At 38.9% G+C, this 26,894-nt stretch overlaps 1 protein-coding gene across 2 annotated transcripts in view; it reads left to right on the top strand.

The window, feature by feature from the left end:
* The window catches only part of WDHD1 (WD repeat and HMG-box DNA binding protein 1), a 78,684-nt gene extending 54,902 nt beyond the window's left edge, over positions 1–23,782 (top strand). The window contains exons 17-26 of one of the 2 annotated variants that reach the window (XM_021102265.1): positions 6,100–6,214; positions 7,074–7,205; positions 12,654–12,877; positions 12,974–13,092; positions 13,280–13,336; positions 15,526–15,569; positions 16,256–16,420; positions 17,062–17,192; positions 20,135–20,273; positions 22,972–23,782. In XM_021102265.1, the coding sequence (XP_020957924.1) occupies positions 6,100–6,214; positions 7,074–7,205; positions 12,654–12,877; positions 12,974–13,092; positions 13,280–13,336; positions 15,526–15,569; positions 16,256–16,420; positions 17,062–17,192; positions 20,135–20,273; positions 22,972–23,172 (1,327 nt within the window). In that variant the 3' untranslated portion in view covers positions 23,173–23,782. The remainder of the gene's footprint in view (positions 1–6,099; positions 6,215–7,073; positions 7,206–12,653; positions 12,878–12,973; positions 13,093–13,279; positions 13,337–15,525; positions 15,570–16,255; positions 16,421–17,061; positions 17,193–20,134; positions 20,274–22,971) is intronic. The other variant, XM_021102266.1, reaches the window with a different exon arrangement.

Raw genomic sequence — 26,894 nt, 5'->3', positions numbered from 1 at the left:
ACCTACACATGCCGTGGGAGCGGCCCTAGAAAAGGGGAAAAAAAAGACCAAAAAAGGGGAGGCAGGGAGAGAATAAGAATAGGTAATTAAATTTGCTAATATATGCAAAAGAAACCCTGGAAGAATAAAAAGGAGGGGAGTTCCCATTGTGGCTCAGCAAAAACGATTCTGACTAGTATGCATGAGGATACAGGTTTGATCCCTGGATTCGCTCAGTGGGTTAAGGATCCAGCATTGCCATGAGATGTGGTGTAGGTCACAGATGTGGCTTGGATCTGGCATAGCTTTGGCTGTGGTGTAGGTGGGCAGCTGTAGCTCTGAATTGACCCTTAGCCTGGGAACCTCCATATGCCGCAGGTGCAGCCCTAAAAAGACCAAAAAAAAAAAAAAAAAAGAATAAAAGGAAACTAACAGCAGTAGTTACCTGGTAGAGAGAAACTCATTAGTATAGGAGACTTCTCTATATTCTTTTTTATACTTTTTGTGCATGTAAATGTATTAGTTGTTCCAAACTAAGTAAATTAATTTCTTTTAATGAAAGAGTCAATTCAATAACCTAAGTCTGGGAAGGCTAGAATTCAAATTCAAGAAAACATCTTAATTTGGTACATGGAGATTATTGGTAACCCTTTTAAAAGTGCTTTTAGTGACAATATAATGTTATGAGTAGCTGGGAGCATGGGAGGTAAAGAAATGAAAGAATAATATGTGGACAACTCTTTTGAAGAAGTTTGGCAATGAATTGAGTTTATTGAGTAGGGGACTCTTAGAGCAATTCAATACACCTAACTCCTAAATTTAAACAGCTCCACTCTCCATGAATTGGTCAGTTGTGACTCTTAGGCCAAAGTTTAGCTAAAGTGGAGATGCCCAGGATCGAACCTGGGACCTCATACATGCAAAGCCTGAGCTGTACCACTGAGCTACATCCACACACATGAATTGAGTTTAGATGGGGTATCTAACGGAGGATAAGAAGTCAAGGAAGGGATTACAGTTCTGCCCCTGTATCCTCAGAGGACTGGTTCCAGGACCCCACTGATACCAAAATCTGCAGATGCCTAATCCCCTTTTACAGCAAGGCATGGAACATTCGGCCCTTGTATCTGAGGGTTCAACATCTTTGGATATGAAGTACCAACTATATTTAGCTTGGGGATTCTAGAACATTTTTATAATCTTTTGGCAGCACATTCAGTAAAGAGGGTGAGATTGACTGAAAAAAGGAGACAAACGAAGGAATGAAATTCCCCCCCAAAAGGTGCTGGATATTAGACCAGCTATCTGAAGTAGGAAGATACTTTATTGTCATAATGAGAGGAAAGAAGAAAGCACAAATGCAGACAGATTTGGTAGAGGAAAGATGAAAGTAATTCCTGTCTGATGGCTTCTGCCCTGGTGGCAGATTTTGAAGCAAGGTAGAGGGTAGTTTTGAAGGTGTTGGTTGGCAGTGTGGGATGTTTGAGAAGACACAGTCTTCTTAAAGAATGTGAAATTGAACTTAGTAGAAAACTGTAGAGGAATTGCTAGTTACTGTTTCTGTATGTCTTATCTTTTCAAAGTTTCCAGATACCCCTTTATTGACATGTTTAGTATCAGAAGGATTATATTAGTTAACTTTTTAACAGTTCTTAGGGTGTAGGTTGTTTCCAGAAAATTTTTACATGTCTCTTTCCAGGAATCAAGTTTTTAGTAATTTGAATGGAAGAATTTATATTTTATCTTAATTAAAGGTTAAGTTTTGAATTTATAAGGATTTTTTACTCTTCCATTCTATTACATGTTTATTCAACTAAGATGATTCTTTTTTTGTTAATGTCATTATGTTAAGGAGGTATGTGAAATTATTCATTTGCAATGAATAATTTTGGTTTTTCATTTAATTTAATATTATAGGTATTTTATCATGTTCAATTTTTAACCCCCCAGTAATTTATACAACTGGCTTTCTTATTTGCTTTACAGTTAAGGTCTGTAAAGAGTTTTAACTCTTATTAAAGACTGATAATTACAGCTGGTAACATTTAACTGTTAAATCAACATGGGACAAAAAAATAATAGACTCTGAATTACAGTGTTTAGACTTGGAAGGATTTTAGAAATTGTCTAAGCCTGTAGCTCCTGACATTTTAAAGAATAAGAGCCTTTTTAAATGTCAAAGCATTTCATAATTTACAAACAATAGCAGCTTGTACAGGGAGTATCAGTTGATAGAGGAAATCCATAATTGCAGAAGGCTTCTATATACCTAAAAACTATATTTTAACCTAAGTTTGTATTTATAAGTTATATTGTCTGCATACAAGTGAAAACTAATACATCAAGTGGAAGCACTTTTATTCATTCTATAACAGTTCATTGTGCCTATGTGAATGCATGGTCAGTATGTAATAGCTCAACAGCCCAACAAGAATTTTTTAAAATGGAACCACCAGTTTCTTTTGGTCCAGGTCCTCAACTCTGCCTTCACTCCTGGTCCTTCTCCTCAAAAGATTAAGTAACTGGGTAAAACTGAGGCCCCAAAAGATTAAGTAACTTAAGATCACACACCTAATGAGTAGCAAAAATTTCCTCTATTTTTCTGTATTGAGATATGGTAGTAATGGAAATAGATTGAAAGAATAAACTTCTCCCTTAAGAACTGGCTTATTTTATGAGAATAATTGAATTACTGAGAGGAATCTTGCAGCAGACATCTGAAACACTGAGAAGATATGCTGAAAAATGTATATACTTGTATGTACCGTGATAAATTGGTCAGAATGCTTTTTTTTCCTCTGGCTTTATTCTGGGAGAATCAACTTGAAGAATATTCTTCAGGGAGTTCCCATCGTGGCTCAGCAGTTAACGAACCTGACTAGTATCCATGAGGATCCAGGTTCGATACCTGGCCTCGATCTGTGGGTTAAGGATCCAGCGTTGTGGAGAGCTGTGGTGTATGTCGCAGATGAGCCTTGGATTCTGAGTTGCTGTGGCTATAGTGTAGGCCATCAGGTGTAGCTCCAATTTGACGCCTAGGCTAGGAACCTCCATATGCCATGGGTGCATTTCAAAAAAGACAAAAAAAAAAAAAAAAAAAAGGAAGAAGAATATTCTTCAAAGATTGGATGCTGCATTTCTCAGTATGGCCTACTACACTTCTCTTACAAGCTTTCCTTAAATTTAGACACATTTAGAGACGATACATTTCCTTCCTATTGATAGCCCCATGAAAGCCCAGGGAAAAAAATTGTACAGCCAGCTTTAGTAGCCCGTTGCTGTGTTTAATAAGATTTACCTATCCTTGCTATCAAGAAATCCACCCTTGTGTTTATTTAAATCTCTAACACTTCTGTTTGCTTTTAGTGTTCATGGTAAAGATAGCAAATCACTTGCTCCTCTGGAAAAGCAGCATTTCATAGCGGTCCAGTGCTGGAGCCTGCTGTGGTATCCTGGCTGAAATGCTCACTTTGTAGCCCTGGCCTTGACACTTGTAGATTCTCTGTGCCTCTGTTTCTCATTTCTGAAACCAGGATGAAACTAACGCCCATCTCACAGAGCTGCTGTGTAGATGAAGTGATGTAGGAGTACATAGTTCCTGGCCTTGGTCAGTAGTCATTGAACGTCAGCTGTTAATAGCAAAGGTAGTTTCCATACTATCTTTAAGGCATTTAGCTTTGTATTTCATGATATCTGTTTTTTGGTGGTTTTTTTTTTTTTTTTTTTTTTTTTTTGCTTTTTAGGGCCATTTCTGAGATATATGGAGGTTCCCAGGCTAGGGGTCAAATTGGAGCTACAGCTACTGGCCTCTACCACAACCATAGCAACACAGGATATGAGCCTCATCTGCAACCTTCACCACAGCTCACGGCAACACCAGATCCCCAACCCACTGAGTGAGGCCAGGAATCGAACCCACATCCTCGTGGATACTAGTCAGATTCGCTTCCGCTGAACCACAATGGAAACTTTCCAGTCTTTCCATTTGAAATACATTTTCTTTCTTTTTCTTTTTTTGAAATTTATATCCTTTTTTTAAAAAATAATTTTTGCTTTTTCTATTATAGTTGGTTTACAGTGTTCTATCAGTTTTCTACTGTACAGCAAAGTGACCCAGTCACACATATATATACATTCCTTTTTTTTTTTTTTTTTTAATATTCCAAGAGAGAAAAGGCCAGGATATTTTATTATTTTTTTTTTAATTTTCCCACTGTACAGCCAGGGGGTCAGGTTATCCTTAGATGTATACATTGCAGTTACAATTTTTCCCCCAACATTCCTTTTCTCACATTTTCCTCCATCATGTTCCATCACAAGTGACTAGATATCTTTCCCTGTTCTATATAGCCAGATAAATACATTTTCTAACACAAATTCAGCAGTATGTATGCTTTCTTTTTGGTGAGGTAATACATTTGTTAAAAATAAATTTTTAAAAATTCATTTGAATCAGTACAAAACACCTACCGTTTTTTTTTTTTTTTTTGTCTTTTTGCCTTTTCTAGGGCCGCTCCTATGGGATATGGAAGTTCCCAGGCTGGACGTCTAATCGTAGCCACCAGCCTACGGCAGAGCCACAGCAATGCTGGATCTGAGCCACGTCTGCGACCTATACCACAGCTCATGGCAACGCCGGATCGTTAACCCACTGAGCAAGGCCAGGGATCGAACCCGCAACTTCGTGGTTCCTAATCAGATTCGTTAACCACTGAGCCAAGACGGGAACTCCGAAACACCTACCTTTAATTACTGATCTGAAGTTTATCACTCCTACCTCTATTTGAAATGAACATCATTTTAGCAAAAACTGTCTTTATGTTATCCTCTGAAGATTTTTTTCATGTCACTACTGGTTAATACATAACTGAGAGTTTACTAATTTTCCGTGCTATAGTCTGATTTGTTCTCTACAAACGTCAACTTTTTCTTTTCCTTCTTAAGAGTTACCTAATGTTCTTGAAAACTGTTTGGGTTTTTCTTGCAAGTTTTTAAAGCATTGGTTAAAGTACTGAATATGTATCCTATGCTATGTAAAGATAAATCAGGCCAGCAGCCTGAGTTGGCTGGTAAAATTATTATCTACTTTTGAGTCAGTGCTCTGAAAGACTTATGAACAAAATCCTTTATCAATGTCTATAATAACACTTACATGTACTGGACATTTTGTGATCTTTTTCTCTTACATGACATTTTCTACCTTCATTACCAAGTATTTACAAACTGATGGATGAAGGTGAATATGCTTTATCAGCATTTTATCTGAGGGTGATCTGTTTTTTAACATAGGTCCCACGGGAAGTATCTATGGCACCATTTCTGTATTTTGAAAGTGGACATTTTGCTAAGGAAAATCTGAAAAGATCTGATTTCACTTGTAGTAATTGTTTATTTAATAAAGCTGACATGAGGAGGAATTTTTGAAATTCTTGAAATACATGAAGGGATAGCTTTTTTTGTTTGTTTATTTGCTTTTTTTAGGGCCACACCCTTGGCTTTTGGAGGTTCCCAGGCTAGTGGTCCAACCAGAGCTGCAGCTGCTGGCCTACACCACAGCGACAGCAACTCGTGATCCAAGCTGCATCTGTGACCTGCACCACAGCTCACTGGAACACTGGATCCTTAACCCACTGAGTGAGGCCAGCGATCAAACCTGTGTCCTTATGGATACTAGTCAGATTGTTTTTGCTGAGCCACGACAGGAACTCTACTTTTTGTTTTTTCAGTTTTTTGTTTTTGTTTTTGCTTTTTTTCTGGGTTGCACCTGAAAGTTCCCAGGCTAGGAGTCAAATCGGAGCTGCAGCTCCTGACCTATACCACAGCTTAAAGCAACGCCAGATCCTCAGGTCACTGAGCAAGGCCGAGGACCAAACTCGCATCCTTATGGATCCTAGTCAGGTTCATAACCACTGAGCCACAACGGGGACTCTGAGGAGGAATAGTTTTTATGCATAATCAGGCCTAAAGTACTTTCTTTAAAAGAGGAATTGTTGTGTATTATTAAGCCAGCTATTGGAATAATGGTATTCTAAGTTACTAATGTGTGCAAAACTTATAATGTAGCAGTTTTTAATGATATTTTAGAAAGTTGTTACTGTAAAACTCTTTCTTTCCTGACAGGTGCATTCCTTGCAAAGGTTCTCGATTTCCTCCCACCCTTCCACGCCCTGCTATAGCTGTGTTATCCTTTAAGCTTCCTTACTGCCAGACTGGTACAGAGAAAGGGCAAATGGAGGTATGCACAAATCTTACCTTGACACCGAATTTGATAATGCCATGCCTGTGATGTAGGCATTTAGAATTGTCCTGATGACTAGTGTTTATTCATTATTTTGTAGTTAAATAAATAGCAGTAGCTGGGAGGGAGGAGGGCTTATGATCCCCAAGGCTCTGACTGCCATTGCCGCTTCTAGGGACTTTGAGGTAAATGGGTATGACTGTCAGGGCCTCTCTAGGGTCAGGTACTTGCTCTCCGAGTCGGAAGGATATGCCTCCGTGAACTTTGTACCCTAGGTGCCAGGTGTGTCTCACCCTAGTCATAGGCTTGTGTCATTACAAGTCATTTGAAATCTTGCAGTTAGTTATTCTAAACAAGAAACAAATCAACTTCTAAAATCTAGTTCTCTGAGCATTAACCATGATAGCTAGGAAACTTTAAAATGCTCTATAGTTGACTCAAAGAAAATGGGTTCGAATCATGCAGGTTCACTTTAGATGGATTTTTTTCATTGGTAACTGCTACAGTATTACATGATCTGCGATTGGTTGAATCTGAGGATGTCAGGCTTCAGATATGAAGTAATCGAGTATATGCAGGGCTGACCATAAATTATACGCAGATTTTTAACCACATAGGGGGTAGGCACCCCATCTCCCCCCCCCACCCCCACATTGTTCTAAGGTTCAACTATTCCCCATTTTTTAAGGTTAGAAGATAAAGTCAAGCCATAGTATCATATTAGAATATGGATTGTAAAATAAGCCATAGAAAGGAATATTTCAGAAAATATTTTATTCAGAAACTGGTATCATATGATAATTATTTAACACTTGCCTGGTATTCAGGTGACTAAGCAATTTTTTCACTTTTATAGGAACAATATTGGCGTTCAGTTTTGTTTCACAATCATCTTGATTATTTAGCTAAAAGTGGTTATGAATATGAAGAGAGTACTAAAAATCAAGCAATAAAAGAACAACAGGAACTTTTAATGAAAATGCTTGCGGTAAGTAAAATAAATGTACTTGGGGGAATAAAAGTTAAATGCTTTTCTCTAGATTGAACTTTTTTTTTTTTTTTTTTTTTTTTTTTTTGGTTTTCTTAGGGCCACACTCACAGCATGTGGAGGTTCCCAGGCTAGGGGTCTAATTGGAGCTATAGCTGCCAGCCTATGCCACAGCCACGGCAAGGCCAGATCCGAGCCGTGTCTGTGACCTACACCACATATAGCTCACGGCAACACCAGATCTTTAACCCACTGATCTAGGCCAGGGATCAAACCCACAACTTCATGGTTCCTAGTTGGATTTGTTTCCACTGTGCCATGACAGGAATTCCCAGATTGACTATTGATCATATGTGAATTATCACTAGATTCCACAACCTAGAATTCTTAAGTTGTATCTGGTGGTGTTTTTCTCCCTTAAAATTTATGTTTCCCAGTTGATGTTGCAGCTAAAATATATAAGATTATAAGAAGAAATAAACTATTCTAGTGCTACCTCCCACTGGTCTGTTTTAACAGACCCTCTAGGAGATTCTGATGCTTATTAATAAAGTTTGAGGAGTTCCTGTTGTGGCTCAGCGGGTTAAGAATCTGACTAGTATCCATGCATAAAGATGCAGACTTGATCCCTGGCCTCTTCAGTGGGTCAACGATCTGGCGTTTCGGTGAGCTGCAGTGCAGATCAAAGATGGGGCTCCGATCCCACATTGTTGTGGCTGTAGTGTAGGCCGGCAGCTGCAGCTCCTCTGCTACACCTAGTCTGGGAACTTCCAAATGCAGAAGGTGTGTCCCTAAAAATTAATAATAAAGTTTGAGAACTGACTCTAGCTCCTGCTTTTTTTGTTGTTGTTTTTTGTTTGTTTGTTATTTGTTTTTTTTTTTTTTTTTTTAGCTCCTGCTTTTATCATGAGCAGGAAATAGCGTTTGAATGTGGACATTTAGATCTCTAGGCTGGGCAATCCTGAGAACTTTGATCAGGCTTTTAGATATGCCTTCCTTTTGATTTCCTCTTAGGCAGCTTTGTGTGGTAAAAATTGTCTGTAGCCAGTGACCAGGTTTGGTCCCTTGGATATTAAAATACATTTATCTTTGGAGATAATGAACTTTTTGAAACATAAGGTTCGTATGTTGGTGTCCTTATTCCAAAGTAATTTATGGGCAGCAGTATAATTTCTTCTCAGAGATCCCATCATGTCTCAGTGAGTAACAAACCTGACTAGTAATATCCATGAGGAAGTGGGTTCAATCCCTGGCCTTGCTTAGTGGGTTGGGGATCCGGCATTGCCGTAAACTGTGGTATAAGTTGCAGAAATAGCTTGGATCCTGCACTGCTGTAGTTGTGGTGTAAGACAGCAGCTCTAGCTCCGATTCGACCCATAGCCTGGGAACCTCCACATGCCACAGGTGCATCCCTTTAAAAAAAAAAAAAAAAAAAAAAAAAAAAAACAAAGAGAGAGAGAGAGACAAAAAAATGATTTCTTGTCTGCTCTTCTTGCACTAGACTGTACCCTTGAAGGCAGTGTCTGTACCCTTGAAAGCAGTGACCACGTGTCCTTCACTGCTATATACCAGGCAATGGCATGGTGGCTAATATGTAGTAGACTCAGTATTTCCTAAAAGAGTAAATGGCCCAGACTTTTCATTTTAAAGCTGAGGAGAAAGAGTTCTGAGGGAAAAGTGACATCTAAAACCACAGAGCTGATTGTAACTGCAGTCTCCAAAAGGCAGTATTCACTACTCTCACCACTATGCAACACTGCCTTGAATTTAGTATTAAAGAAATTTAGTTTACTAGAGAGTAAGTTTTCCTTTTATATAGTCTTATTTCTTTTTTTTTCATTTTTCATCTTTTTATTACGTACTGAATTTATTACATTTATATTTGTACAATGATCATCACAATCCAATTTTATAGGATTTCCATCCCACAACCCCAGCGCATCCCCCCACCCCCTGAACTGTCTCCTTTGCAAACCATAAGTTTTTCAAAGTCTGTGAGTCAGTATCTGTTCTGCAAAGTTCATTGTGTCCTTTTTTCAGATTCCACATGTCAGTGAAAGCCCTTGATGTTGGTGTCTCATTGTCTGATTGACTTCACTTAGCATAATAATTTCTAGGTCCATCCATGTTGCTAAAAAATGCCAGTATTTTGTTCCTTTGAATGGCTGAGTAATATTCCATTGTGTATGTGTACCACATCTTCTGGATCCACTTCTCTGTTGATGAACATTTAGGTTGTTTCCATGTCTTGGCTATTGTAAATAGTGCTGCAATGAACATTGGAGTACATGTGTCTTTGCGAGTCATGGTGTTCTCTGGGTAGATGCCCAGGAGTGGGATTGCTGGATCAAATGGGAGTTCTTTTTTTAGTTTTCTGAGGAATCTCCATACTGCTTTCCACAGTGGTTGCACCAATTTACAATCCCCCCAACAGTGTATTAGGGTTCCTTTTTCTCCACACCCTCTCTAGCACTTATTGTTTGTAGACTTTTGGATGATGGCCATTCTGGCTGGTGTAAGGTGGTACCTCAGAGTGGTTTTGATTTGCATTTCTCTAATACTGAGTGATATTGAACATCTTTTCATTTGTTTTTTGGCCATCTGTATGTCTTCTTTGGAGACTTGTCTGTTTAGATCTTCTGCCCATTTTTTGATGAGGTTGTTTGTTTTTTTGGTATGGGGCTGCAGGTGTTTATAAATTTTGGAGATTAATCCCTTGTCAGTCAGTTCATTTGCAAATATTTTCTCCCACCCTGTGGGTTGTCTTTTTGTGTTGTTTAGGGTTTCCTTTGCTGTGCAGAAACTTTTAAGTTTAATTAAGTCCCATTTGTTTATTTTTGTTTTTACTGTCCTTACTCTAAGAGGTGGATCTGAGATGTTGCTGTTGTTTATGTCGGAGAGTGTTTGGCCTGTGTTTCCCTCTAGGAGTTTGATAGTGTCTGGTCTTATATCTAGGTCTTTAATCCATTTTGAGTTTATTTTTGTGTATGATGTTAGGGAGTGTTCTAAATTTATTCTTTTCCATGTGGCCCTCCCGTTTTCCCAGCACCACTTATTGAACAAGCTGTCCTTTCTCCATTGTATATTCTTGCCTCTTTTGTCATAGATGAGTTGGCTGTAGGTGTGTGGGTTTAATTCTGGGCTTTCTATCCTGTTCCACTGATCTGTATGTCTGTCTTTGTGCCAGTACCATACAGTTCTTATGATTGTTGCTTTGTAGTATAGTCTGAAATCAGGGCACCTGATTCCTCCAGCTCCATTTTTCTTTTTCAGGATATCTTTGGTGATTCTGAGTCTTTTGTGCTTCCAAACAAACTTTAAAATATTTTGTTCGAGTTCTGTGAAAAATGTCCTTGGTAATTTGATAGGGATTGCATTGAATGTGTATATTGCCTTGGGTAGTATAGTCATTTTGATAATATTAACTCTTCCAATCCATGAGCATAGTATATCTTTCCACCTATTTGTGTCATCTTTGATTTCTTTCATCAGTGTGTTACAGTTTTCAGAGTACAGGTCTTTTGTCTCTTTAGGTAGGTTTACTCCTAGGTATTTTATTCTTTTGGATGCAATGGTAAACAGGATTGCTTCCCTAATTTCTCTTTCTGCTCTTTCATTGTTAGTATATAGAAATGCTGTCGATTTCTGTGTATTAATTTTGTATCCTGTGACTTTGCCAAATTCGTGGATGAGCTCTTAACAGTTTTCTGGTAGCATCCTTAGGATTCTCTAGGTATAGTATCATGTCATTGGCAAATAGTGATAGTTTTACTTCTTCCTTTCCAATTTGGATTCCTTTTATCTCTTACTTCTCTGATTGCTGTGGCTAGGATTTCCAAAACTATGTTGAGTAGTAGGGGCAAGAGTGGACATCCTTGTCTTGTTCCTGATCTCAGCGGGAATTCTTTTCACCATTGAGAATTATGTTGGTTGTGGGTTTGTCATATATGGCCCTTATTATGTTGAGGTAGGTTCCCTCTATGCCCACTTTCTGAAGGGTTTTTATCAGAAATGGGTGTTGGATTTTGTCAAAGGCTTTTTCTGCGTATATAGTCTTATTTCTGATACATGAACTAGTGACGTTTTTGTATCCTACAACACATGTAGGGAAATACATTGGATTTATTTACTATTTAGCCTCAGAGGGGCTTTTCCTCTGGAGTGCAGTATTCCTCAGCAGGGTATTAGCACCCTGGCCAGTTCCTTAGCATTCCTGCCCCCCAGCAAAAACCCATTGTTGAATCTAGTTACTGGAAGAACCATGCAGCTCCCTTTTGTTTCCAAATGCCCCCTGAGGCAGAATACCACCCTGGTGGAGAAATACTGATTATAAACAAGCGATTGTGGGAAACTTGAGAAGGATGTGCAGGTGAATATTTAAAACTTCCATGCCAATGTATCAGACTTGACATGTCTAAATAACAAAATAATTCTTCTGTCCTGTGAATTATGAAACCCTTAGTAGTCTTTGAATTATTAATTTTCCTCACATTATATTTGAGTTGCTTCCATTTGAGTTGTCAGAATTCATACCAAAAAGAAAAAGCTAGTGTTTTCTAAGAGATGATAAATATTCTTCATTTTATGTTGTAAATATAGCCCTCAAAAAAGAGGTTTATTTGGAAATTGTAAAAATATTTCGGGTAGTTAGAGATCATAGACAATCACACGTAAAAAGCTAATGGATAAATCTACTTGCCCACCCAAATTCACTTAGTAGCATTTGTGTCCCAGTTCTGGGCAAAGTAATAACAAATAAATCATGGAAAGTGTATTCTTTCTTTGAGTTTGCTACCCTGTTTGGTGAGGGCAGGTAGGAGGATGGGCGGGGAAACAAATGTAGGAGAACTATTTTTGAATTTTTTTAAATAAATGTCTTACTTTATTAGCAATTAATAACTTACAATGGTATGTCATATTTCATTGACTCTAAGCTAATAGTTGACTGTAAAGTGCACCATTATTTTATTTAAGTCACTGAGACAAAAAAATGCTGCCCATTAAACTTTGACTCATCATCAATTGTAAGATGCTCCCCAACTTCTGAGAGAGATGTTAAAATGTATAAAATACATCTTAGAGGAGTTCCTGCCATGGCGCAGTGGACACAAATCTGACTAGTATCCATGAGAATGCTGGTTTGATCCCTGGCCTCACTCAGTAGGTTCAGGATCCGGCATTGCTATGAGCTATGATCCTTCATTGCTGTGGCTGTGGGGTAGGCCAGCAGCCGTAGCTCCAGTTGGACCCCTAGCCTGGGAAACTCCATATGCCGTAGGTATAGCCCTAAAAAAATAAATAAAAAATAAAGTGCATCTTAGAATCAGAGATACATTGTCTAGAAGACTGTTTTCTCAGTTCTTCTAGTAGTCTTGTTCTTTCATTTCTAAAAAGCTTTACTTAACATAATTTTGCCCATATACCAACCACCCTTTTTTTTCCCTTTAGCTTTCTTGTAAACTAGAGCGGGAATTTCGATGTGTGGAACTTGCAGATCTAATGACTCAGAATGCTGTGAATTTAGCCATTAAATATGCTTCTCGTTCTCGGAGATTAATATTGGCCCAAAAACTTAGTGAACTGGCTGTAGAGAAGGCAGCAGAATTGGCAGCACCCCAAGCTGAAGAAGAGGAAGAGGAAGAAGAGGATTTCAGAAAAAAGTTGAATGCTGGGTAAGAAATTTTCAGTTGTTTGAGTTTTCCTTTACATCCTAAATATTCACTTGGTCTTGGCATAGCTCTTTGTTGAATAATATTCTTGTCTTTTAGTTATAGTAATACTCCTACAGAGTGGAGTCAGCCAAGGCTCAGAAATCGAGTTGAAGAAGATACAGAGGACACTGAGGAGGTTGATGATATAGAAGAAAAACCAGAAATACACAAACATAGTAAGATACATCTTGAAGTCAATTTAAAGATGAAAAATTTCATATGTGTGACTTCCTCATTTTACTTGGCTGAGGAAAATTGAATACCTATGCTTTTTCAAGACATCTTTACTGTCTGGTTGTCGATTATAGAAGATGACTTTATCTTCCCATTCACACTGTATTGTTTTATCTTAATTGTTTGTAGGACAGAACCCATTTTTTAAAAGTGCAGATTCCACTGATGTGCCAGCTATTAAGTCAGGTAAGAAATACCTTAGATTTTGTAATGTCAAGGAAATTTTGCAGGTCATACGTCTATTAAAATTCACCTGACTGTTTTTAGGACCTGTTTTTGTTGTTTTCAGTCAGAATGTTGTTTGTGAAACTGTGGTCATCTAACAGACACTTATTAAATGCCTCTTGTTTGTCAGGGATTCGACTAGATAGGGGATACCGAAGTCAGGTACACACATGTGTGTTTGATCCCTACATAAGCCTTACAGTACTGTTTGGCTTCTAGAAGTATGTACATATAGGGATTCTCTTGTGGTGCAGGAGGTTAAGGATCTGTCATTGTCACTATAGCAGTTTGAGTCACTGCTGTGGCAAAGTTTCCATCCTTGGCCCGGGAACTTCCACATGTCGCAAGTGCAGCCAAAAAAAATTAGTTTGATTTTTAAAAATGTACTTTTACTTGTCTTCAGAGTATTAAAAGCATATAAAAGGTGGTTCTAATCCAGTCAGTAGCGAAGGATGGTTGGGACCCAGGGAAGGCCTCATGACTGTTTAAAGCTGAGATCTAAGGAATGAATGAGTCAGCTAGGCAAAGGTGGTGGGAGCAGCAGCAGAGGAAAAGCATGTGGGCTTAAGGAGCAGCATGTGTGAAGACTGTAAGAGCGGTGTGAGGAGTTCCTGCTATGGCACAATAGGGTCTACAGTATCTTAGGAGCGCTAGGACACAGATTCAATCCCCAGCCAGCACGGTGGCTTAAGAATCCAGCATAGGCGCAGCCGAGGCTTAGGTCTCATCTGTGGCTCGAATCTGATCCTAGGCCCAGAAACTCCATATGCCTGGGGGCAGCCAAAAATGGGGGGAAAAAAAGAAGAGTAGTGTGAGGAGCACAGGGAGCAAAGAGAAAGTGCTGAATGGTTTTGGAGTGATGGGCAGGAACCAAACTGAAGATCCATGTAGGCCATAGTAAGGATTTTGATCTTTATTCTGAGGTTGCTGGGAGGTTGTTAGGGGCTTAGTATGGCGTACTGTGCAGAGGAAGATTATATGTCGAGACTACTGAGGTCCCAATTGAGATGAAGTAGTGACCCAGACTAGGTAGAAAGAATGGGAGGAATTGAGGTGTTTCTGAAGATTACACAGAGGATATGGAAGGTCAGGGTGTGAAGAATGACTCAGTTTCGGACTTGAGTACTCGAGTGAATGATGGCACCATTTACTGAGTCAGGAAACACTAGGGGAAGTAGGTTTAGAGGGAGGATGAGGAATTTCTATTGGCTCAGGAAGGGAGTGTCTCTGGGATGGAAATGTAAAGTGAAAACCACTGGCATAAACAGCATAAACCATGGGTATGGGTGAGTGAGCACTGGGGAAGAATGTAAAGTGAGGGGAAAATGAGCTTAGACCTGGAGAATCATCAACATTTATATATCAGGTAGAGGAAGCAGAGGAGGAGGAGGAACCGTCAAAAGAGAATGAGAATGTAACAGAGCAAGGAGGTTAGCCAGGGAATGCAGTATCTCTGAAGTCAAGGGGGAGAGGGCATCAAGAAGAAAGGAATGCTGAGCTGTCTGGCGTGCAGTTGACTGGTCAAATAGGATGATGGCTGAAAAGGATTTGGCCACCTAAGAGTTTGTTCAGAGTCCTTAGCAAGAGAAGATTCTGTAGGGTAGTCAAGCTGGAAGCCAAGTTTTGGATGGTGGAACATATGAATGGTGAGGAGATGGGAATAGCTGTGTAGACAGCTCTTAAGAAATTTTGCTGGAGTTCCCGTCAAACAAATCGGACTAAGAACCATGAGGTTGTGGGTTCCATTCCTGGCCTTGCTCAGTGGATTAAGGATCCATCGTTGCCATGAGCTGTGGTGTAGGTCACAGATGCGGCTTGGATCCCATGTTGCTGTGGCTGTGGTATACACCAGTAGCTACAGCTCCAATTGAACCCCTAACCTGGGAACCTCCATATGCCATGGGTGTAGCCTAAAAAGCAAAAAAACAAACAAAAAAACCCCCATTTTTCTGCTTAGGAGAGATGAGAGAAAATCATGACTAGTCGGGGAGAGTGTTTGAGTTTTCTTTGATCTTGGAAGTAGGAAGAAGGTCATATGTAGTTATTAATAAAATTGCAAAGTGCATATATTTTCATATAATACAGATTAAAATAGTCTGAAGTCTTCTGAGTTTTACCACCATTAAGTGAGGGTTTCTTTCTTATGAAAGGTGCAGTTACCTCCAGCAGCCAAGGACGAATAAACCCCTTCAAGGTAAACTCTTTCCAGTGATGTTTTCTATTATTTAAGTACATTTCCATAACAGGGAGATATTTCTAAACTACCAGATGACCCTTCCTAGACCTAGAGGGATTAAAGACTAGCAGATTAAATTTTAAAATATTTATTTTAAATTTAAAAATATTTAAGTAAACAAAGTTAAGGGGAGTTCCCAGTGTGGCTCAGCGGAAAAGAATCTGACTAGGAACCATGAGGTTTCGGGTTTGATCCCTGGCCTTGCTCAGCGGGTTAAGGATCTGGCATTGCTGTGAGCTGTGGTGTAGGTCGCAGACATGGCTTGGATCCTGCATTGCTGTGGCTCTGGTGTAGGCCAGCGGCTGCAGCCCCGATTAGACCCCTAGCCTGGGAACCTCCTTGGGTTCCTTGGGTGCAGCCCTAAAAAGCAAAAAATAAAGTTGAAAGCAGCACTAGTTCATTCTTGGACCCAGAATTTTCTGCTTATTTTCTAAGAACCTATGGTTTTGAAAGGTACTCCCTGGTTTTTTTGGGGGGATGTGGTATTTGGGAATATGTATATCAGTTTTAATTTGGGTTATACCAAATGTATTCAGTTCAAAGGTGAGATTATAATGCAAATTTAACAGAAATTTACAGGAAAAATAAATTTCTTGAGATTTTTGTTCTTTAAACATAAGTGCTAATACCAGTTTGTACTTTAGGTATCAGGCAGTTCCAAAGAGCCAGCCAATTCATTCAGTTCAGTACGTTCAACTAATATTTTAGACAATATGAACAAATCCAAGAAATCTGCACTTAATCGAGCCACAAATAATGAAAAATCTCCAGTTATAAAGCCTTTGGTTCCAAAGCCAAAGTCTAAGCAGGTATGATTTCAGCTGCCCCCATCTGCAGTAAACAGCTCATGGTCTGTTTGTTTTGTTTTAATTTTGTTTACTCTTTCAGGTATGAGCCAGGGGGCTCTAGTTGTTTATACCTGATTGTTAAGCAAGGGCAGTGGTTCTCAATTCTGGTTTTGCTTTGGAATCACTTTAAAATATATATATTGATATATATAAAATATATATATACCCGGTACTCATGCATCTATTTGTTGGGGTTTTTATGTTTGTTTTCAATTCCAGATGCTTTTGATGCATATCCCTATTTAATGATAGCTGATTTAGCACCTGGCTCTAATCTTTCCTTGTTCTGTATTCTGATTTTGCCTCCCAGATATCATCCCAGTTTTGGTATCCCAGATTTGTCATCAGTAAAATAGATCTATTGTTTGTCTTTTCCATTTCATATAATTTTATTCATCTGGAAAACATGAAATTCAAAGTATAGTTTTTTCGGTGTTATGCGTGTATACATGTTAATTTTCAACTGAGAACCTCAGCACTTCACATGTTAGTGTAAGAATTCTAAATAATCATGACTATTTTCCCACATTTTTCAAAGTTTGCTTGTAACATAAAATCACACTGGATTTTGTTAACACTATTCATTATGTTTGTTTTTACAGGCATCAGCAGCATCGTTTTTCCAGAAAAGAACTTCCCAAACTGATAAGACTGAGGAAATAAAGGAAGAAAATACCAAGAATTCATCATCTGAAACTCCCGCTGTATGTCCTCAAAACACTGAAAACCAAAGGTCAGTACATAGAAATGTAATATTCTCAAGATACAGTATCCCAATATAAGGCATACAAAAGTAGCAATACAAAATTATATGGTCCTATTATTCATTATCGTAAATAGTATGATGGCACAGGTAGTGGGCATTCTGATTCTGAACATTTATAACTTTAGAGAAGCCACAGATATTGACAAGTTTTAAATTACACACACCTTTTGTTGGGACACTATATAATTGGTTCAGTTTTTTTTTGTTGTTGGGTTTTTTTGTTTGTTTGTTTGTTTGTTTGTTTTTTGGTCTGTTGTCTTTATAGGACCACACCCTCAGCATATGGAGGTTCCCAGGCTAGGGGTCAAATCAGAGCTACAGCTGCTGACCTGCGCCACAGCCATAGCAATGCAGGACCCAAGCCACGTCTTGTGATCTATACCACATGACATTGCCAGATCTTTAGCCCACTGAGTGAGGCCAGGGGTCACATCCGCAACCTCTGGTTCCTAGTGGGGTTTGTTTCTGCTGCACCACTATGGGAACTCCAGTTAGTTCAGTTTTTCAATTTGTTTTAAAATAGGTAATACAATTATGTGGGAGAAACAGTCAAGATACAAACTGATGTGTGATGAAAAGTGTATCTCTTGCAGTTCCCGTTGTGGCTCAGTGTTTAATGAATCTGACTAGCATCCATGAGGACACAGGTTCGATCCCTGGCCTCTCTCAGTGGGTTAAGGATCCAGCATTGCCGTGAGCTGTGGTGTATGTTGCAGATGTGGCTCAGATCCTGCATTTCTGTGGCTGTGGTGTAGGCCAGCAGCTACAGCTCCTATTTGACCTCTAGCTTGGGAACTTCCATGTACCATGGGTGCAGCCCTAAAAAGACAAAAAAAAAAAAAACAAAAAAGAGTAAATCTCTTTTCTATCCACTTAGTTCCCCATCCACAAAGGGTCATTGCACAAGTTTCTAATAGAGCCTTTTGGACTTACACTTTTATGTATTTTTTTTTTTAGTTTTACGGAAATGATAGTATACACATTGTTCTGTATCTTACTCTTTATTGAACGGCAGCCTTTGAAAATCATTTCTTACTACTCCGTGAAGAGTTTTTTTAATCTTTTTACATTCCATTGAATGGCTATACCATAATTTATTTCTCTACCAGTGGACAAAAGGTATTGGCTGGTCTTTTACTAGTACAAATAGTACAGTGATTAACTTTATATGAATATGACTTCTCACATATACATACATAAAACCATAAGATGGGAGTTCCTGTCGTGGCACAGTGGTTAACCAATCCAACTAGGAACCATGAGGTTGCGGGTTCGGTCCCTGGCCTTGCTCAGGGGTTAAGGATCCAGTGCTGCCGTGAGCTGTGGTGTAGGTTGCAGATGCTGCTCAGATCCCACATTGTTGTGGCTCTGGCATAGGCTGGCAGCTATAGCTCCCATTAGACCCCTAGCCTGGGAACCTCCATATGCCGAGGGAGCAGCCCAAGAAAATGGCAAAAAGACAAAAAAAAAAAAAAAAAGATGAATTCTTGTGTGATTCAAGTTAATACATTTGTAATTCCAGCAGATATTACAAAATTGTTCTGCATGGATGTTGTATCATTTTATATACACCCAACAGTATGTGAGTTCCTGCTTGTCCATTTCCTATTTGTCCACCAATTCAATATGTTACCAAATTTCTTGATCTCTTATATGCTAGAATTATTTAAAATGTCTCAGTTAAATTGAAAAAGTCACTGTTTCGTTTTTAGCATTATGTATTTCAGTTACCTGGTATCTGATGTTAACCAATTTAATTTGAGGGGGTAGCTGTAGTTTATTTCTCCTATTTTGGTATGATTTTTTTTTTTTTTTTTGTCTCTTTGGCATTTCTTGGGCCGCTCCCGCGGCATGTGGAGGTTCCCAGGCTAGGGGTCGAATCGGAGCTGTAGCCACCAGCCTACACCAGAGCCATAGCAACGCGGGATCCGAGCCGCATCTGCAACCTACACCACAGCTCACTGCAACGCTGGATCGTTAACCCACTGCTGGATTGTTAACCCACTGAGCAAGGCCAGAGATCAAACCCGCAACCTCATGGTTCTTAGTCGGATTCGTTAACCACTGCGCCATGACTGGAACTCCCTTGTCTGAATTTAATTTAGATATTTAGCACCAAAATTTTAAAGATTAATGTTTGTTTGTTTTGTTTTTGTTGTGGCTGAGGCATGCAGAAGTTCCCCAGGCTAGAGATCAAACCCGAGCCACAGCAGTGACAGTCAGATCCTTAACCCACTGAACCACTGGGGAACTCCAAAAGATTCAGTATTTTATATTATCCACAGGCCATGCAGAAAAAAAGTGCTCAGTAAACATTAAATGTTTGCATTAAATCTTTACTTGTGACCTAAAAACAATTTCTGTCAGAAGTGAAATCTAGTAAAATTGATAAGTGTGCTGTATCCATGCTTTACATTATGATGGTACAAGAAAGGACCCATACTTCCAGGTCAGCTGTGAGAACGAATATAAGAGGATGAGTAAGGAATTTGAGAGAAGTCATAAAGAGTTCAAATAGCTGGTCTGGGAAGTGAGAGAGCCTACCAAGGATACTGGAAGGATTTTATTGGGCTAGAGGGGCCAAGTATGATTGGAGACCTTGAACCTGTCAGCATTCAGAAAAAAGTTGAAAGCACAGAGTTCACAGTTCCTGCACTTGGAAAATACAAATGTTAGTAATCCCATTGACTTGACCTTACAGAGGATTTTTTCAGTTCATTATTTCTGCAGTCTCTGGGTAGTTTTAAGTAATATGTAATTACAAATATTAAAAAGTGTAATTAATTGTGTCTTTCTTTATATATAGGTATGGGAAAACTAATAGTTAAATACTAACCTGAAAAATCCAAAAGCACTTTAAAACTGTCTTGAGTATAATTTTTTTTTTTTTAATATAACTGCTATTTTAGGCCAAAGACTGGGTTCCAGATGTGGCTGGAAGAAAACAGAAGTAATATTTTGTCAGACAATCCTGACTTTTCAGATGAAGCAGACATAATAAAAGAAGGAATGGTTCGATTTAGAGTATTGTCAGCTGAAGAAAGGAAGGTAAGGATAATTGTGCTGGGATTAAAATCTTAGTGAATTCTTAGGTTTAAAAATTCTGTTGTGGCTCAGCAGGTTAAGAACCTGACTAGTATCCATGAGGATGTAGTTCCATCCCTGTCCTTTCTCAATGGGTTAAGGATCCAGAGTTGTTACAAGCTGTGGTATACATCACAGATGTGGCTTAGATCCCACATTGCTACGGCTGTGGTGTAGACTGGCAGCTGCAGCTCTGGTTCAACCCCTAACCTGGGAACTTTCATATATGCCATGGGTGTGACCCTAAAAAAAAAGAAAATGCCTTTTTCTGTTTTTGAAAATTGAATACATTTTAGTAAAGTCTTGGTGGAGAAGAAGTATAGCAACTGAAAGTACATTGTTTATAAATCAAAATTAAGTAAAAATGAAATTAATTCACATTTTTTGACTGCTACTTTAGGGTCCTTATAAGCAGAATATCTTAAAATGCTGTTTAATTACACATCAAATGCTAAATGAGAATACTGCTTTGAGAGAGAAAAACTGATGTTCTAGCCTTTCTCATGGAGTAGGTGACTTGTACCTATTGCTTCTCATGTCAGTTTCTGGCATGTGAAAGAAGGCTAGGAGCAGCTTTCCTTTGCTAGGGGAAGGAATGTGTGCGGTGTATCAATAAAGCCTCAGATCTCCTTTCCCCAGGGGTGACGGCGTGCAGCATGGGCCACTTGTGACATTGATACTTACCTTGCTATACTGGTTTTTATGAGTAAAGGTATTGCAAAATGAGGAAGCTAGAGATTTGTTTAATCACCTCTAGCCTCCTTTAAAATCTCATTAGCAACTTTGTGTTTTTCATTTTTTCTAAGTATTTATAAAAGGATAAACATTCTAAAGAATTAGATACAATGGCATCTGAGTGAATGAGACCTTATGCAGCAAAAGAGAAAGGGATTTGGCAAAAGTCGTGTCTGTGTTTTTGAATACTTAAAATATAATCAATATTTTTAGTGTAAATCTTAAACAGTTTTTTTTTTGTTTGTTTAGGGCCACACCCGCGGCATATGGTGGTTCCCGGGATAGGGGGTCGAATGGAGCTGTAGCCACTGGCCTGTGCCACAACCATAGCAACGCCAGATCCGAGCCACGTCTGAAACCCACACTACAGCTCATGGAGATGCCAGATCTTTAACCCACTGCGCAAGGCCAGGGATCGAATCTGCATCTTCATGGATACTAGTCGGGTTTGTTAACTGCTAATTCCCATGACGGGAACTCCTTAAACAGCTCTTAAATCTAGTCTGTCAGTGTGAGAAATTCTCTAGCTCCAAGGCTCCCTTTTCAACAATGACTGGGAAGGAAAATAAAGGAGGAGGAACTGTTGTAGATTAAAAGAGGTTTAAGAGATAAATGAAATGAGTGGACTTTGTTAGGTTCTTGCTGAGTGAGCAGAAGCCAATCCCAAAAGAACAAGTACTAGGGAGTTCCCTGGTGGTCTAGTGGTTAGGATTCAGTGCTTTCACTGCTGTGGCCCAGGTTTAATATCTAGTCTGGGAGCTGAGATCCCACATCAGACTGCTGCACACAGCTGCCCCCCCCCCACCCCCCAAAAGAGAAAAGAACATATGGTGTGTATAATGTTCCTGGTAAGACAAAGTGATGGTTGCCACAGCTTGGGGCCTGGGAGAGGAGAGGAACAGGGCTGGGCAACAGGAGGAATCTCCTGTCTATGGAACCGTTGTATATCTTCCACATGGCAACAAACACACAGCCCACAATAGAATTACACACATATGAGTAGAAGTAAAAAGGGGGATTTTATTGATGTCAGTATCCTAATTGTAATAGTGAGGTTCAGTTTTGCAAGATGCAACCATTGGGAGAAACTGAGTAAAGGGAACATAGGAGTTTTCTGTGTTTCCTACAACTGCATGTGAGTTTATAATAATCTTAAAAGTTTTCCTTTTTTAAGAGTATCTTCAGTTACAGTGTTTTTCACAATGTGGTTAAATATGAGCGGAGTTTAAATTGAAATATTACAGAAATAGAATGTAAATTTTTTAATGTGCCCTGCAATTAAATAGTAAAAGATTTGTTTTTTGAAAAAATGAGAACCCGTTATGATTAGCTTAACAATTCAAGTGCATGGAGTTCCTGCTGTGGCTCAGTGGTTAACAAACCCGACTGGGAACCATGAGGTTGCAGGTTTGATCCCTGGCCTTGTTCAGTGGGTCAAGGATCTGGCGTTGCCGTGAGCTGTAGTGTAGGTTGCAAACGCGGCTCGGATCCCGCATTGCTGTGGCTCTGGTGAAGGCAGGTGGATATAGCTCCGATTAGACCCCTAGCCTGGGAATCTCCATATGCTACGGGAGCAGCCCTAGAAAAGACAAAAATAAAAAAATAAAAATTAAAAAAATAATTCAAGTGCTAATTATGCTGCTTTATATAAAGGTGTGTTACCTACAAAAGTAAAGAAATCAGGAGTTCCCCCTGTGGTGCTGTAGGATTGGCAGTGTCTCAAGCACAGGTTCAATCCCCAGCCCAATATAGTGGGTTAAAGATCCAGCGTTGCCACAGCTGCAACGTAGTTCAAAACTACGGCTCGAATCTGATCTCTGACCTGGCAACTCCATATGTCATGGAGTGGCAAAAAGAAAGAAATGATTTCCTTCTGATTTCTTTGTTACTGCCTAAAAATCTTTTCTCCTCCAATATATTTACAAAGGCTTGGGCTGCCAAGGCCAAAGGAGGAATTGCAAGTGATGGAGCTGAAGAAAAGAAGCGAAAACGTGTGGTCGATGAAAGTCATGAAACTGAAAACCAGGAAGAAAAAACGAAGGAGAATCTGAATTTGCCTAAAAAGCAAAAGCCTTTAAATCTTTCTGCAAATCAGAAATTGTCAGCTTTTGCATTTAAGCAGGAATAGAGTAAGAACGTGAACTTAGGAAAGTAATGGATTTTTTTACTCATCTTTGATGAATCTGGACCTTTTAAAAAATTCTTGAGGAAACTCATATATTTTTAGAAGTTTAAAGACTCCTGTTTGTCTTTATAAGAAGATAATGTAGTAATTATAATGGTGTAGGTAATAGGGCATTTGTAAAAACTATCTTCTCTACAGATGCTCTGCCCACAAATGGAGGGCCATTCGGAAACATCGTGATCATAGTCACTGACTGGAGGCCACTGATATGTCCCATTGGAAGCCAATTTGATTTGTTTCTTAAAAATCATCAAAGCCAAGATCTAAAAACCTCTGAGCATTGAAGTATCTTCTAGGGTTTTCTTTGTCTGGTTATGTCTTGTACTGGAACGTACAGCAGAAGTCCTCTTCCCAAGTGTGTTACCGTAGACAACTCTATGTCTGTACTAGACATAGGGGACCATGTTTTTTTGATATGGGCCCTAAATATGTAAATAATTTTGTAGATGAGACCTTTTGTTTATTCTGGCAGTTTCTTCATATATGCCTTTCAGTTGTCTATTTGTGTAGCCTTTTTTTTAAAAAAAATAAAACCTTCATATTTCTGTATTTATCTTGATGTGGTCTTCATATTTTATTTCCATGAAATGGAAGTGTGTCTAGAAAATATACTACCATAATTTCCACAAACCCCGTCCTGTTACACATTATACAAGCAAAAGAGAAGAATGTAGGATACTGTTTTGGTAGTTTTGCAGCCCAGAGCATAACGTGCTCTTGGTAGGCTGCTCTGGTTATCAGCATCAGCAGTGCTTTTCTGAGCAAGTCTCTGAAGCCCTGATAAGAGAGTAGTTGAGGACTAGACGGAAATGTTTAACTTCTCTTTTATTTTGAACAAACAAGATTTTTTTATTTTATTTTATTTTTTTAATTGTTTTTTTCCGCTGTACAGCATGGGGGACCAAGTTGCACATACATGTATATATTTTTTTTCCTCCCATTGTTGTGTTGCGATGTGAACAAACGATTTATTTTATACATTTTTGGTTACTATTCTAAGTAGACCTTAATACAAATGTAGCCACTGAATAAGGGTGAAGTACAGGGGTGGGTTTGAGAGATAGTAGTAAAATAAAATCAGGTGACTCAAAGTTGAGAGTAGATTTGTAGTTACAGGTTGGAAGCAACAAAATATGTCAAATCTAGATGTGTAGGGGCCAAAGGATATTCCTTGTCTCATAATGCTCAGGGTTGGGAAGGAATACATTGCTGATTTTTTAAATTATAAGCTGCTATTGAGAGATATTATAGCACAATGGTTGGAAGCACAGATTTCAAAGCCAGACTACCTGGGTTTGAAGACCTACTGTAATACCTACCAGCTGAATAACCTTTGGCAAGGTCTAGCCTTTGTCCACCTATCTGTAAAATGGGCATACTAATAGAACCTACTTCAAAGAGTTAGGAGAATTAAATGAGGTAAAAGCACATAGTTCCTGGCACATGGTAATGTTTTATATAAATAGCAGCTTTTGTTATGCTCTTGGCTGCTTCATCTTGCTTTGTCATTAGGTTTGATTCTGAATAATGTTTGAATTAATTTTGTCATGATAATTCTGTGTTCAACTTTTGAGGAACTGCCAAACCACCATTTTACATTCCTACCCTCAATGTCTGAGGGTTCCAATTTCTCCGCACTCTCACTAACACTTGTTACTATCTTTCTTTACAGCCATCCAAGTGGGTGTTAAGTGATAACTCTTTGTGGTTTTGATTTGCATTTTCCTAATGGCTAAAGGTATGGAATATCTTTTCATGTGCTATTGGCAATTTGTGTATTGTCTTTGGAGAAAATGTCTGTTCAAATTCTTTGCCCACTTTATTTATTTTCTTTTTTTTCTTTTTAGGGCTGTACCCGTAGCATATGGAAGTTCCCAGGCTAGAGGTCGAATTGGAGCTGCAGCTGCAGACCTACACCACAGCCACAGCAACACGGGATCCAAGCCACATCTGTGACCTACACAACAGCTCACAGCAACACTGGATCCTTAACCCACCAAGTTAGGCCAGGGATCGAACCTGCATCCTCGTGGCTACTAGTTGGGTTTGTTACCACTGAGCCACAACAGGAACTCCTCTTTGCCCATTTTAAATTAGGTTATTTGTCCTTTTACTATTGAGTTGGAAGTTGTTTTTATAGTCTTGATACAAGCCCCTTATCAGACATACGATTACAAAGAACTTTTCCTGTTTTGTGATTTGTCTCACTTTCTTGATGGTGTTCTTGGAAGCACAGAAGATTTTTGATTTTGATGATGTTAATTAACTTCATCTACTTTTTCTCTTACTGCTTTGTGCTTCTGATATTATATCTAAGAGACCATTACTTAATCCAAGGTCCAAGGCCAAAGATTTATGCCTATGTTTTTTCTTCTAAAAATCTTATAGTTTTTAGAACTACATTTATGTCTTGATCCATTTGGGGTTTATTTCCTCGTATGATGTGAGAGAGGTGTCAACTTCATTCTTGTGCATGTATCTAGGTGTCCCAGCACCATTTGTAGAAAGACTCCTGTCCCCATTGAATTGTCCTGACAGTTTTTGTAAGTCAAATCATTATGTTTTACACCTTCGACTCATAGTACTATATATCAATTATAGCTCAATAAAACTGGGAGGAAAAAACTGACTCCAAGAAATAGAAAATCAGAATAGTCTATATAACCAGTTTTAAAAATTAGCCTGTATTTAAAATTCTTCTTTTAAAAAAAACCCACTAGGCTGGGTAAGTGAATTAATTAATTAATTAATTTTGCTTTTTAGGGCCATACCCACAGCCATATGGAAGTTTCCAGGCTAGGGGTCATATCAGAGCTGCAGCTGCAAGCCTACACCACAGCCACAGCAACGCAGTATTCATGCGAACAGCAAAGCCAGATCCTTAACTCACTGAGCAAGACCAGGGATCAAACCCAAGTCCTCATGGATACTAGTTGGGTTCTCTTATCACTGAGCCACAGTGGGAACTCCCAAGGCTGGGTGAATTTAGAGTCAAGTTCTATCGCAGTCAAGTATAAGTTACAATCTTATACCAATTACTGAGTATAGCAACTGCCATATTCTTGATATCAAAACCTGACAAGATTAGTTTAAGAAAAATTATAAACCAATCTCACTCATGAACATAGGGAAAACTCATTAAGTAAAAATTTTAGTAGGCCAGATCCAACATTGTATTTAAAAAGATACTATTTAGTTACCCCATTTACTTAATCACAAGAGTACAATATTAGTCTAACATTAGTAAGTATCTTGTAATAATCTCCAAGGGAAAAGATTCTGAAAAAGAATAGATACGTATGTATGTATAACTGAATCACTTTCTTTTCTTTCTTTTTCTTTTTTGTCTTTTGTCTTTTGAGGGCCGCACCCGAGGCATATGGAGGTTCCCAGGCTAGGGGTCTAATCGGAGCTGTGGCCACCGGCCTACACCACAGCCACAGCAACGCGGGATCCAAGCCACATCTGTGACCTACACCACAGCTCACAGTAGTGCCAGATCCCTAATCCACTGAGCAAGGCCAGGGATCGAACCTGCAACCTCATGGTTCCTGGTCAGATTCGTTAACCACTGAGCCACGATGGGAACTCCTGAATCACTTTCTGTACACAGAAACTAACACAGCATTGTAAACCCAATGAAAATTAAATTAGTCATTTACCTG

This window comes from Sus scrofa, chromosome 1, assembly GCF_000003025.6.
Source record: "Sus scrofa isolate TJ Tabasco breed Duroc chromosome 1, Sscrofa11.1, whole genome shotgun sequence".
Classification (NCBI taxonomy): domain Eukaryota; kingdom Metazoa; phylum Chordata; class Mammalia; order Artiodactyla; family Suidae; genus Sus; species Sus scrofa.
This window is presented reverse-complemented; position numbering and strand designations above follow the sequence as displayed.